This window comes from Coffea arabica, chromosome 9e (genome assembly GCF_036785885.1).
Source record: "Coffea arabica cultivar ET-39 chromosome 9e, Coffea Arabica ET-39 HiFi, whole genome shotgun sequence".
In the NCBI taxonomy this organism is placed as follows: domain Eukaryota; kingdom Viridiplantae; phylum Streptophyta; class Magnoliopsida; order Gentianales; family Rubiaceae; genus Coffea; species Coffea arabica.
The window spans coordinates 35,679,040-35,693,572 of record NC_092327.1 but is presented as its reverse complement, the minus strand read 5'-3'; the positions used below and the strand labels follow the sequence as shown (position 1 = coordinate 35,693,572).

The 14,533-nt window shown below is 34.4% G+C and overlaps 2 protein-coding genes across 4 annotated transcripts; both read left to right on the top strand.

The window, feature by feature from the left end:
* Positions 1-787: 787 nt before the first annotated feature.
* Positions 788-3,820, top strand: LOC140014759 (uncharacterized). 3 transcript variants are annotated; one of them, XM_072066054.1, is made up of 5 exons: positions 788-987; positions 1,110-1,172; positions 2,351-2,755; positions 3,057-3,263; positions 3,377-3,820. In XM_072066054.1, exons 3-5 carry the CDS (start codon positions 2,498-2,500, stop codon positions 3,674-3,676), a joined length of 765 nt encoding a protein of 254 aa, XP_071922155.1. In that variant the 5' UTR covers positions 788-987; positions 1,110-1,172; positions 2,351-2,497; the 3' UTR covers positions 3,677-3,820. The 3 variants fall into 3 exon arrangements, with proteins under 3 accessions (XP_071922155.1, XP_071922156.1, XP_071922154.1); XM_072066055.1 differs by lacking the exon at positions 1,110-1,172 and having other exon boundaries at positions 2,368-2,755; XM_072066053.1 differs by lacking the exon at positions 1,110-1,172.
* Positions 3,821-5,428: 1,608 nt separating this feature from the next.
* Positions 5,429-8,498, top strand: LOC140014756 (proteasome subunit alpha type-4). The gene is made up of 3 exons (XM_072066015.1): positions 5,429-5,566; positions 5,797-5,856; positions 7,597-8,498. The coding sequence occupies exon 3, from the start codon at positions 7,606-7,608 to the stop codon at positions 8,353-8,355; it is 750 nt and encodes a 249-aa protein (XP_071922116.1). The 5' UTR covers positions 5,429-5,566; positions 5,797-5,856; positions 7,597-7,605; the 3' UTR covers positions 8,356-8,498.
* Positions 8,499-14,533: the final 6,035 nt, after the last annotated feature.

The following is a 14,533-nucleotide window of genomic DNA, read 5'->3' as shown; positions in this document are numbered from 1 at the left end:
TGCTGAATCGATGCCCTCTACTTTTCCTAATTTGTCATTAAGTCATTATCGTCTTTATTGACACCCATATCGACCCACCGTTATTTTGCAATTTATTTTTCTCAACTTTTCCAGCATATAAGGTTTGTTTTTGATTGATTATTTTAATTGATTATAAATTTTAATTTTAGATAATCAATTTTTATAATATTTTTGATTACTTTTATATTTTAATTATAGATATTTTAATCACTAAAAATGCTAAAATCTATAATAATAAAAATGTAGCTTTTTGTTGATTCTGTTTATTCTTGATATTCAGTATCTATAATCAGATTTTGTAAAATAAAAAACAATCAAGAACAAAGCCATAACACTAAATAAAAGCTATTAGAACATTAGGAACGCATGAGCAGCGCATTTAGTAAATTTTTAAACAATAAATAACAACACTAGTACAAAATTAATCCAATTATCATATATGCAAAAAAAAAATAAAAGATTAGTGATATCACAAATGATATTTTTTTTTTCAATCTAATCGAGTTTCTACTAATTGATAATGTAACTATAATTTCTTGCCATGTGATAGTATTGAAAGTAGTAGTTAAAAATGTTAAAATAAGAACCAAAAGAAGAGAATCAAACAACAATGAAACAAAATAGCAATTTTTAGAAGAAATTGTTGGGGAAGGGACAAGAAAGACCAGCATGAAAATAAATTGTTCCCGTCCAAAACATTTAAGCAAACTATGGGGACCCCAAAGGCAAAAAAGTTTCCCACCTTAGTTATAAGTAGCTGCAAAATCCAGAACAAAAAGAAAAGGGTACTAAATACAGCACGTGGGAAGGAAGAAAAGATAAATTTTTTAAAGCAGTTTTGGCTATGTGTTTACCAAAATCAGCATTTTAAAGGAGATACTCCTCCTTCTCCAAGTTGCTGACTCAAATCGAATCATGGCAATTTTGTGAAGCAACCAAGACTCCTTTCGGCTTATTCTCATCTGGGTATGCTTTTAATCCCTTTATTCTCAAATGGGTCTGAGAAAAAATTTGATCTTTCCCAATGCTGTTTGGTTGTGGAATGTATAAAAATTTGAGCTAATTCAAGGTAGAATTTTCTATTGAAGTGACTGCATTTCTTGGAGGTGTTGGGTGATTTAGTTCAATGAAGTCAAAGATTTTTGCTTTGGGTTGGTACTTCTTTTATCTTGGGTTTCTCAAGAGTCTTTAATCTTTCTGCTGCCGCTTGTATGGTTTTTTATTCATTTTAGCGTGGAATTTGTTTTGTCAAGGAAAGAAATGAAAGTAAAAATCTGGGATTTTGTCCTTGTGTTTGTCCAGGTTTGGATTTTACTTGGAAATTGGGATGATTATATCAACCTCCAAAGTTGATTTCTTTTCCCCCTTGTTTCACTAGGGAGCGGTTAATTGATTGGGATTAAAGATGAGTTGATGTCTTTGAGGGACAAAAAAAAAAGCTGATTGTTTCTGGTTAATTGTGTTTTATTTCTGCAGGCAGAAGCTTAAAATGCGATTTTGTAGTTTCAGTGTTCCATTTTGTGTCGTTTGAATATTTTTAGGTATTAAAAATGGGGCTACTTCTGCTGCATTATGTCTCAAATAAATTGCATATAATATTATTTTTTAGACTTAGTCCTTTCTTCTTATAAATACAATTCTGTCTGGGGTTAGGTTGATGTATGTAGAGTATGTGTCATTTAGCTCTTATTTCAAGTCATCTCTGAAACGTGGTGCGTTGATGTAAATGGTTTTTGGTGTTTGTTTTGATGTAGAAACAATAACAAGAAGGGTATCTATCTAAGCGATACCACCTACAATTGGGAAAGCCCAAATGCGAAGCTGTAGAGCAAAAGTTTAGGTGTACAAAGTTTTAAAAGTGATAAACGCCTACAACAATCTAAGTCTGCAATTTCAATTGATGGATGTTCCAAACTTTTACAAATCCCTAGATCCTATCTAAGTCTGCAAGGATTTCATGTTCTTAGTTTTCAGAGTAACTTGCACATATTTGTCTCCCCTGCTGCCTTTTCCTTCCTATAGTGCCTTAAGCCTGAATTCTCAGTATATAGCGTTGTGCACTGGTTCAAGTTATTGGATATAACTTCTTGAACAGGACAATTTTGGTGCTCTAGTTTGTAGGTCCCAGTTTTTGGTTTACCCGCTTGACAAACTGATGAAAATAATTGGTTAGAGATCAATCATTTTAAGTTTCTGGTGAAACATTTTGCAAGAACTTACTAATAAAACAATTTTAAGATATATATAGCAACAGGTCAGTGGAAGTGAAATGTAATGAATCTCATATGGGCTGGCTGAATCAATAGCTCAATCTCATTCTCTGATGCAGGTTTTTGATGTGTCCAGGAAGCTGTTAATGTGCAGTTCAAGCGATAGCTTCATTATCCCGCTGAATTCTGATAAAATTAGATACAAAACTTCTGAAGTAAAGCTCTGAATTACGAAAGCACAGACCTGTGATTCAGTCCTCTATACAATGTCTACGCTAGCAAAGTTGCGCTGTGTCACACTTGATGTTACTGGTACACTGATAGCATATAAGGGCGATCTTGGTGATTACTACTGCATGGCAGCTAAAGCTGTTGGTTTGCCATGTCCTGACTACAAACGAGTTCATGAGGGCTTTAAGCTTGCATATACTGACATGGCAAAGAAACATCCATGTTTTGGATTTGCAGAAAAAATCCCAAACATAGTTTGGTGGAAGAGTTGTGTGAGAGACTCTTTTGTTAAGGTATAACGATATGCAGGAGCATGGATTGTGTAGTTATGACTACTGTCACGTATAGGTTTCTTTTTTCGCAGTGTTTTCAAATAAGACAATACATGTATGCTCACTTTGCCATGGAGAATAAGTGAATAACATGATCAACACAGCTGAATACTTCACTTTGTTTTTCAGACTGCTACATTTGGCACAAGGTGGCTGAATAGAAAACAAATTTTTAGCGGCTGGATCTGGAAACACGATTCTAATAATTATTATGTGAATAGGCATGATTGTTCTTGTAAACTAGATAATCTGTTGTCTGCAGGCTGGATATGACTATGACGAGGAGACATTTGAGAGAATCTTTAAGCGCATCTATGCTTCATTTGGTTCCTCTGCACCTTACAGTATCTTTCCAGATTCTCAACCTTTCCTTAGATGGCTTCGAAAAAAGGGGCTTAAAGTTGGGCTTGTTAGCAATGCGGAGTACCGGTATCAGGATGTAATCCTTCCTGCATTGGGCCTGAATCAGGTATTTCCTATTAGGTCTCGTAAAAAGCTTACAATCTTTATTGATCAAGCCTTCTGAGCTCTGATACTCATTACTGAATTATGAACCATTTTCAAACAATATATTGGTTTCAGGGATCAGAGTGGGATTTCGGTGTATTCTCTGGTCTTGTAGGTGCGGAGAAGCCAGATCCGAGGATATATGAGATTGCCTTGGAAAAGGCTGGAAACATCCCACCGGAAGAGGCTCTCCATATTGGAGACAGCATGCGTAAGGACTACTTACCTGCAAAGAGTGCGGGAATGCATGCGCTGCTATTAGATAGATTCAAGACACCTGATGCTGAGAATTGGCGGAAATCCGGTGCTACAGTTCTTCCTGACTTGGTTGCTACACAGGAGTGGCTTACTAATTCTGAACGATTGAGTTGCTAATAAATTGTACCCCTTTTTGCTCAGTCTGATTACCAGTTTGGTTAAATTATATTCGCTTCAATGGCAAACCTTGTTGTAATACACAGAAGAAAGAAAGGGTGCAGGGAGAAATATAGGATCTTCCTTTCCTTTAATGTTTTTCAATTCCCTTTTCAGGTCATAATATCATTTCATGTTCCAAACAATAAGCAGCCACTTGATTAGCATCCCTATCAATCCATCGAATCTTTCTTGACTTGAAGATGTTTGGTTGGCATCATTAATCAAATTTCCAATGTCAGAATCATCTCCCTCGGATTCCTTCAGCAAATTAAAATGTTTTCTGCTGAAATCTGGAAGCCAGACCAATACCTTCTGCAGCTGTCATTATATCTGCTACGTCGGGCCGCAAAATCCCAAGCATGAATTCGCCTTTGTGGTCCCTTGTATTGTAACCAACCCTACTCCAGCTGCCTGCAAGTCCATAAATATTGCACCGCCAAAATTTACCTTCAACTCATCTATAGTAGAAGGAATCCATGGATCCATCTTTGGTAATGAAAATGATCTTTTCTTTGTTGACATGAAAATAAGAATCTTTACAATCAATTGTGTGCTCAATCACAATTTGGCAAGCATTTCTTTTTTTCTGATTTTAGCACCCGAGAAATTTTAGAAGTTTAAAGAATAGAATGCAAGAATAACCTTGTAAAAATTTAAAATAAAAATCCCAACTTTAGTCATATATATAACATAGACATGCAAGCTGGGTTTGGAGTGTCATTGAAAAAGATGATAAGATTCATAACTTCATAGTGATAAGATCCATGGCTTGCAGAAATAAATTAGTAGAAGCTACTTACTAATTACACGAGACTCTTATGTGTTTGGATGGTAGATTTTTTGAAATATTATTTAAAATAATTACTATAGCACTTTTTGTGATGTGATATATATATATATGAGATAAATAGATTGTTGGGATTAGGCCTGCAAACGAATTAAATTGAGTCAAGTTTTGATCTAATCGAATCGAGTCTCGACTTAAATTTACCAAAACTTGAACTTGAACTTGAACTTGAGCTCGACGAGCTCTCAATATAAAATTCAAACTCAAGCTTGATCTGAAATTCGAGTCGAGCTCGAATTAAAAAAAAATATTTTATTTTTAAAATGAACAAAATAGTAATTTTTCTTAACAAATAATAAAATATTAGGAATATATGTGTGTGTGTGTAATTTCACTATTAAAATAAGAAAATAAAAAATATAGATAAAATCGAGTCGACTCGCGAACTAATGACCTCAATATCTTTGATCTTGAACTCGATTTCGTCAGCTCGAACTCAACTGGAGATCGGTGTTGACCGAACTCGAGTCGAGTTTTGACTCAAACTGCTCGTGATCGGCTCAGGAGTAACTCGACTCGTATGCAACCCTAGTGTTATGATCATTAAAAAATGATTGGAAATTGTAATTGTGATGGAAATAAAATAATTGATATAACACACATCTATTCAACCAAAATAACGAGCAAAAAATGATCAAAAAAAAAAAAAAAGAACTTGCCAATAATGCCAAAAGTTTTAAAATCAGTCTTTATTATCAAGAATTTCAATTGAAGCAAACTACAACAAAGAAAAAGTGGACATAAAATAAATTTCAAATTTCCATTGGAAAGTGAAAAATAAAAGGGCGGTGAAGGGTCTGAATAAAATAGCAAACATATTTTAAATTTAATTTTTTTTAGTAAATAAATAAAAAAATATAAAACTGGAAATAATTGAAGCATATTGCCTTGGCTTGGGCCGAAAGACAGCTGAAGAGAAAATAGCATTAGATATTATAAACCCCATCCCAACCCAAAGCTAGGCACCTACTCCGTTCTTCAACTCCCCGATCTCCGTTCAGGTATATTTACGACTGCTAATATACATATACTCGCAGATTACTTATTGGTTTCTAGTATTTGCTGTCTCGTCGGTCTCTTCTAAGTCGGCCGTCAACTGGGTCTTCTTGGTAATCCCGGAATTTTACAGATTCCGGCGAGAAAAGCTTCAATTTTTACTGGGATCTTTGTTGATTTATTTCTTGGAGTTTAACAGGAAAATTGATTGATTCGTTGGTTTGATCGTTTGCAGGCTGACAGTAAATCCCGGCAAGCAAGTCCCTTTTTCAGTTTTGGCCCTAATCTTCACCAGGTAAATTCTACAATTTTTTGGGATTTTTTTTGTTGAATAGATTGATTTTCAGCGTTTTTTTTGGGTTGTCGAAGTTGTGGGTTGGTTTTGTTGGTTTAGAAGGGTTTATGAATGTGACAAGAATCCACATTGGCCCTGATTGGGTTTCTATCTTTCCTAAAGATACAAAAGGAAAAAAAAAGATAAAAAAGGGAAAAGAAGAAGTTAAAGGGGAGATGTTCTACTAAAATTAGCTAATTCAGGAACTCCAAGGTTATTTTATTTAATTTAGATATTAAATTGAATATTTTGCTCAATGTTAACATATTATTAAGGTTTTTGAAGATTAGTGTTGACATAATTAGGTATTGTTGAAGTTCCTTGTTTGAGGTTGCAGGGGAGAATGCTTTCCTGTGTAGAAACTTTTCTACTTCAGAAGCATGAGAATATTTTTTGGTGTAGAAAGACTTGGTTTTGGAGCTCATTATGTTCATTGAGCTCATTTTGTTAGTTGTATCCACTTCTTTTAGGGTCAATTGCTAAAACATTCTATGAATTTTTCACGAAATATTGTTGTCGTTCTTGAGATCTTTATCGTTTGCCAATTTAGTAATTGAACTTTGTTCATCCTTTGGTGGTGGTCTTGTGGTCATTCTTATGGGCATATTGATTGGTTAGCTTGTTTAGTCATTTGATTTGGAGCAAAAGGGGAACTAAGGTTCAGTCCTCCAAAACTAAAGTCTTCTGGGACAAAATCTATTCTTTGGATTAATTTGAGACCCAGTAAATGAGATGATGGTGATCAATTAATTTAGTGACTTCTCCGTTGGATCTAAAGGTTGCCTGTGCTCTTGTACATCTTTTTTGGATCACCAACTGAAACCCAATAAAGAAGGCAACTGGTTTTGGGTGCTCCAAGTGATTTTATTGCTTTTGGATTCCATTTGAAATTGTGCACTGGTGGGAGAACGTCAGAAATAGAAATAGCTAATAACAGTTAGTGGCCTGGTTGTCTACCCATCACCCTACGTTGTGTTGGAAGTCAGCTGTATGCCATATTTATCATGCTATGGATGTTGGAATCAATAGAATGTTGGAGATCCAGAAAAATACAGTAAAAGAGGACTAGCAACCTTAGAAGCTTTAGAAGATTATTCATAATCCTGAAAATCTATTTGGAAGTCCACCGCATGATTCTTTTCAGTGTTCCTTTGGGGAACAAGTACATTAGTGCTTGTGTACACATAGGTGTCATGTTCGGGAAAATGCTTTGAACTGAACATATAGATCCATATGCACCTTTTGGAGCACCAAAATATTTTCCATAACAAAATCAAATTGTCTTAGAGAACCATTTGAGGATAGAGTAATTGGGTTTATATTCCAGTGCTCCTAGCATTTTGATCGTATTCAATATTTATTTTTCTCAAAACATATTTATGCCTTTTTTTATTTATTTGGCGATCTAGGAATGTTGATCTTACCCAAAAGTACAAACAAAATGCAACCAAAGTTTTAGTTATTAATCTTTGTATGTTGTAGAAACATCACCACATGTTTCTCAGTCTGTAGCATGATTCCTGGCTGAGCGATAGAGACTAAAATATTCCACCGAAGTGTTTAATTGATTTTGATCTTTGCTATTACTACTTTTAGTTTGCTTTATGCTTGTTGATTTTTAAGTGGCTTGCGCAAAAGTATTATTTGGATTTGTAAATTACACTTTCCTTTTGTGCTCACTATCTTACGTGTTTACTATAGAGAAAAAAAATGTCACGAAGGTATGATAGCCGCACAACTATCTTCTCCCCAGAAGGTCGTCTCTATCAGGTCGAGTATGCAATGGAAGCCATTGGAAATGCGGGTAGTGCAATTGGAATCTTGTCTAAAGATGGGGTTGTGCTGGTAGGTGAAAAGAAAGTCACATCAAAGCTTCTTCAAACATCAACATCCACTGAAAAGATGTACAAGATTGATGACCACGTAGCATGTGCTGTGGCTGGAATAATGTCTGATGCCAACATCCTAATTAACACGGCCAGGGTTCAAGCTCAGCGCTATACTTACGCTTACCAAGAACCAATGCCTGTGGAACAGTTGGTTCAGTCTCTATGTGACACCAAGCAGGGGTACACACAATTTGGTGGTCTCCGTCCATTTGGTGTTTCGTTTCTGTTTGCAGGCTGGGATAAAAACTATGGTTTCCAGCTCTACATGAGTGACCCAAGTGGAAATTATGGTGGTTGGAAAGCAGCAGCAATCGGAGCGAACAACCAGGCAGCACAATCGATGCTGAAGCAGGACTACAAGGATGATATCACTAGAGAGGAGGCAGTTCAACTTGCACTTAAGGTGCTCAGTAAGACTATGGATAGCACTAGTCTCACTTCAGAGAAGCTTGAGCTTGCAGAGGTATTCAGCGTGGATGGAAAAGTCAAGTACCAGGTCTACTCACCAGAAGCACTTAATAAATTGCTAGTCAAGTCTGGATTAACCCAACCTGCTCCAGAGGCCTCTTAAGATATTGTACTTTCCTTTGTACTTGCTTATGTGGTAACTGGTGCCCTGTTGCAGTATTTGGTATTTTGTTCTCGTTAAGTACATTGATTCTTGCTGATATAAGCTTTTTTACTCGTGATCCAAGAACTTCGGTGCGTTTGTTCCGTTTCTGATTTGTTACCTTCATCACTGTATTTTGTCTCTTCGCTAACTTCAGACTATTCTATAGTTGAACTGAGCAGAAGCAGCTCCCGTCCATTGGAGGTCTGCCTGGAAATGTGCCATTGGGAATTGTTGGTGCCTTTTGTGCTTAGCTTTGTTTTCTACAGGGACTAGGTGTATTTCCTTTGAGTGTTTTACTTTCACTGTGCTATTGAATTTGTGCAAAACCATAGCTATTAACTAAAAACTGAGCTGATCAGAGCGATGTGCTTTTAACATGGGATTCATAGTCTGGTTTCAATTTGAACAAATTCTAATCAGGTAGTTTTGATGAGAATGGATTTTCGTTTAACATCCAATATAGGGGTAACAATTAATGGATTGGATCTGGGAAGAACTGGTAATTTTAGACCTAGATGTAATATACAATAAAATGATCCAAATCCGGATCTGGATCCGGATTCGGATACAGATAGGTTTCATACTAGGTCTGATCGGATTCAAATTTGGGTCGAATGTATCTGAATTTTGAAATTAATTTAATAAAATTATTTTCCAATAAATTTAAAATTTCTATTCTTACATAAAATTTATCAACACAATATTAACAATACAATGAGACAATTCTAACAACTATTTGATATATAGAAAATCTTTTTTTTTTTGGTGTGTATAAAACAAGAGGTTTAGTAACATATTTTAATGAATATGTAGATGCTCATATATAATTTTTTATGAAATTATTTATATTAATTGGATTTGAGTCCAAAACGGGCTGAAATATATAAATTCATTTTATATTACAGATAAAATGGATTTAGGTTAGATGCGAATAAGAAACCTACTCTCCGTTCGGAGTCTAGGAAAATGGACTAGATTCGTTAACATCCCTACGTTGATATTGGATGATTGTTGGTCTTCAAGGAAGTACTCTGTTATATTAAGAATCATTTTCATTTTCCCTACTATTTTTCCTCTGTTGACCAAATAAAGAAAAAAAATTAGGATTTTCAAGAAATCACGCCCTCTTTCCTTTATTGTCCAACAGGGCCTAAAGGTTCTATTGTTTGGGTATTAGCCATGCAAATCAACACTCAAACTACTAGCAATTTGGTTGGCATGTTTATAAAAAAGGAAAAAAAATTCCGTTGCTATAACCAGAAAACTCTCCCTACTTCCCTCATTTTTGCGATGCCTTTTTTTTTTTTTGTTTTGACAATATTTAGAGAAATTAGCCACTAGGGGCTGGGAAGAAGAAAGCATCCAAATTGTCATAAAAAAGATTGTGCATGCAGCACTCCAATACCTTGACAATAACACAGATTAACAAGATGCTAACTACAAATTAGGACTGCAAACGAATCGAATTGAGTCGAGTTTTGACCTAATCGTACTGAACCTTGACTTAATTTTATCAAACTCGAGCTCGAAGAACTGCCACAAATAAAGCTCGAGCTCGAGCTCAAAAAAACAAAAAAATTATTATTTTATTTTGCAAAAAATAAATAAAATAATATTTTTTTCTTAATAAATAATAAAATATTAGGAATATATATGTAATTTTACTATTAAAATAAAAAAAATAAAAAAAATATATATATATATACTCGAGCTCGCAAACTAACGAGTTTAATTTTTTTGAACTCAAGTTCGATTTGGCCAGATCGAACTCGACTCGATCCGCTCGTGAACGGTTTGATTCGTTTGCAAACCTACTACAAATGATGACAAGTGCATAACATATAAAAAGGTAATTAATATTCGAGATAAATACAATTAAACTGGATGGATGGCTTTTCCTGCCACCATCAAATTAATACATAAGGATCTTAAAATGATTTTTTTCACAACTCTTATTGCTAATAAACTTTGATTTGCGATGGTTGGATAATATAAAATTGAGATTTCCCTACCAGGTTCTAATAATCTAATTTTTCTATAAAGTACAACACAAAATATACTACATGCAAAGAATGTTTGTGTTGTTTATAACTTTATACCACTCCATCATCCGTGGTATGGTTCCACTTTCCTTATTATAGTATTATTATTATTGTCTCCTTAAACATTTCAAGTATTAGGAGCCCAATACAATTAATATAGTAGCCCAACACCACCTACATCAATAGCTTTCACAATTAATATCATCATCTTTATTTCCCTGCCGCCCATGATGTCCCAGATATCAAAAACTTGAAGCAGCACGGGTCCCAATCCCAAAGAGAGTTTTTGGTTAATTTTTTTTTTTATTTTTGATAAGTGGGAGATATTGAATTCGGATCTCTCATTTATATTTTTTTTCATCGTACCACTCAACTCATCTTTCTCATTAGAGGTTAAATTATAGTTTTGGGACTATTTGTGTGAGCGTTTTTTTTAACAATTTAAACTTGAGATAGTTTAGCTGGTAGTTATTTCGTGAAACTGAAATTGCTATTGAGCATATCTTATGCATCTTTGAATGTAATGACAACAATATTATCTCTGTTGTAGCTAGGGCTGCAAACGAGCCGAGTCGAGTCGAGTTTTGAGCTTATCGAGCCGAGTCTCGACTAAATTTTACCAAACTCGAGCTCGACGAGCCGGCAATTTTCAAGCTCGAGCCCGACTCGAATCAAGAGCTCGAAAAAAATAAAAAATAATTATTTTATTTTTTAAAAAATAAATAAAATAATATTTTTTTTAATAAATAATAAAATATTAAGGATATATACGTAATTTTACTATGAAAATAAAAAATAAAAAAAAATATATATAATATACGTAATTTTATTATTAAATAAAAATAAAAAAAATATATATATATATACATATACTCAAGCTCGCGAGCTAACGAGCTTAATATTCTGATCTCGAGTTCGAGCTTGAGTTTGACTCGAGCTCAACTTGAGTTCGATTAATATCGAGCTCGACTCGAGCTTGACTCGAGCCGCTCGCGATTCGTTTGCAGCCCTAGTTGTAGCTATGATTCAGACATTCTTCACAAAAGGGTGTGAGGCCAAAAAAAAAAAAAAAAAAACTATGGGTTAGAATAAATTTTTGATGTTGAAATTAAGATTTCAACTTTCAACTTCTTGCTGCAGTTCCATTGGAGAATTCTCATTTAAACTTATGGAGGATCATGTTAGGCGAAATGTGTAGTTGTAGAGGAGTGGCTGATTCAGTACCAAGCCGGTGCTTGTCATGGACCAAAGATATCGAGAGAATTAGCTGCATGTTAACATGCAATTTGTGGGTGCCCTGTCGCCGACCCGCCTTGCTACGTTACAACTGGTTGCCCTCTTTTTGACCTGCGAATTTCCCTGTTGCTATGGAGCAGCTATTATCAAGAGCGTCGCCTTGGGAAGATTCCGTGATGTGGCCCTCTATTAGGCGTCGGGTCCCCCTTACTGACAATTTGTATCAGCCCTGACACCATTAATTATCCCAAACTGTGATGTCAGGTTTGGTCCCCCTTCTCCTCTCTTACCTATTAGTATAAATCGTCCTCACAACTCGCAAAAACATGCACTGTTCATTATTCCTTTTGATAATGTTACTTTCTCTAATAACACCGATTATTCCCAAGATGTGATGTTAGGGTTTGCTCCCCTTCCTCTCTCTTACATAAAAAAGTAAGGTGTTACATTAATATTTTTTCAGAAGGAAAATCGCTAGGTTTTGTATTTAACAAAAATTAAATATTTGAGAGTACAAAGATTTGTATTTACTCTCAAATATTTAATTTTTGTTAAATACAAAACCTACCATTTTTCCTTTCGTAAAAATATTAATGTAACACTTTTGCACTTTTACTTACAAATATTTATGTATTTAACATAAATTAAATGATTTGGAATAAAATGCTCATAAAGAACCAATACTTTACTTATCTAATGGATGAAAGCCATAAAGAATTAATACTTTATGGGCCATTTCTTTTTTTTTTTAAACATTTAATTTATATTAAATAGATAACCTACCGATTTCCTTTTTGGAAGAATATTACTGTAATACTTGTTGAATTTTACTTACAAACATTGATATATTTATCATAAATTAAATGTTTGAAAATAAAATATCCATAAAGAGCCGGTACTTTAAATGGGTAATGTGTATTTGCTCATAAACTATATCCCTTAAAGTTTATTAATTGTTAATTGATTTGTAGTACTTTGTCATTCATTGGACATGTAGCACAAAGGGCAAATCTGGTACAAAATTCTAATTTCACTCCCTAAAACAATATTTTAATCGTTTGGACTGAATTTGCAAAGGATTAGTAAGTTTAGGGGAGGTCAGTGCAATTTTTCAAACCACAAGAGAAGTCAGTGCACGTGTCAGAAATCTCAGGGGAGGTTTCTGCAATTATCCCTAATATAAATACTCCTCACAACTCCTAAGAAACACACACTACTATTCTTTACTTCCTCCGTCCCACTTTAATAGTCAATTTTCCTTTTTCGTCTGTCCCAAATTGTAGTCTACTTTCCAATTGAAAAATGTAGTTATATTTTAATTTATCTAAAATGTCCTTATTCAATGTATGCTGTTATTAGTATAAACTACTTTATTTAATATAGATTGTTAAATTACCCCATTTAATACATTTAGATTTTTCAAAACATATTGATATATGAAAAGCCAGCTTTGTTATTCTTTCAAGAGAAAATGTGAAATAATAATGTAAAATGAGGATTGATTCTTTCTTGATCATCAATTCAAGTTTTCATAAATAATTAATATAAAATTATACTCTATTTAATGTAAGGGTAATTTAGAAAAATAGCAATTTAAATTTATTGTTCCAACAAAGTTAACTACTTTTTCTTAAACTGTGTGAAAAAAAAAAACTAAAACTACCAAAATGGAACAGGTTGTATTTCTTTTGACTATTTACTTTCATTTTGCTTTGTGCTCTTACTCACTTAAGCAGCGGAGTTACACCGAGAAATTAAGTCCCATCTCTTCCTAATTACATGTGGCAAGACTACTGACCGTCCATACCCGAAGTCCCAGATTGGCAGGTTCCAGCGCATCATACACAATTAAAACACAAACATAAATTTTGTTTTGGTTAAAAAGATAATCAAAATTAAACTCAAAACATGGAGAACAATATGATGAAGACAACGAGGTGACGAGCACACCGGCTCGCGCGGCAACGCTGCCACCATCACCGGCTCGAAGTCCGCATCGACACCGCTATGGCCAACTCCTCCTTTTGTCCCCTTCTCCTTCCTATTTCTCACCCTTTCCCTGTGTCCCCCGCCCCGTTTTCCCTGCCTGATCTGGAAGGTTTCAACTTCTTACTCGTGTGAACTTGCAAATGTCAGAACTATGTAACTCATTTTGATTTGCATTGCTGACGCCAAGAGTATAACCTTAATCCAGTTTCAACCAAATTGGAACTTCTTCAAATAAAAAACTAGACTATGATTCGTAAAATACCCACAAAAAAAAAAAAAAAAAAACAGATGGTATGAGCGACGAGCAGCGGTTGAGGTAGAATATATGGCTAGTGCAGTATTGGAGATTTAAGATGATGTCATTATTATGCATGCAAAGATAAATTTGATTTAAGATCATGCTTGCATTATGAGCTTTTTTAATTGGTTGTAAAGTTATTTCTTGTCTAAGAAGCAATAATATTTTGTGCTTTAAGAGCTCTAAAACAATATTGTATCATAGGAGACACGTCTCAAAGAAATTGGTTGGTTGGTTGGTTGTTTAGGAAGGTAATGTTAAGGGAGATAAGGATTTTTCATAACATAGGGGCAATATTAAAAAGAAAAGAATATTTTTTTTTTATAAAATTGAGGGATGGCAATAATAAGGGGAAAAGGAATTTTCTAAAATTGACACAATTTATTTCTTAAAATTTGCCAGGTTGAGGGGGGCAATTAATTGCACACCCTTAACACACAGGCTGACAAGGATGTATGTTGTCAAAATTAATTAACGAAATATTAGACGAATGAAGTGATGCTCAAAATTTAAGGATTAAAATAAGATGAAATCCATACTTAAGGGGATAACGTATTCAAATATGATGTTT

Excerpts from the sequence above, each read along its gene's own strand:
- LOC140014759 (XM_072066055.1), top strand. The coding sequence starts at position 2,498 with ATGTCTACGCTAGCAAAGTTGCGCTGTGTCACACTTGATGTTACTGGT. Across the intron at positions 2,756-3,056 it reads TGAGAGACTCTTTTGTTAAG|GCTGGATATGACTATGACGA; the intron begins GTATAACGATAT and ends TGTTGTCTGCAG. Across the intron at positions 3,264-3,376 it reads CTGCATTGGGCCTGAATCAG|GGATCAGAGTGGGATTTCGG; the intron begins GTATTTCCTATT and ends TATTGGTTTCAG.
- LOC140014756 (XM_072066015.1), top strand. The coding sequence starts at position 7,606 with ATGTCACGAAGGTATGATAGCCGCACAACTATCTTCTCCCCAGAAGGT.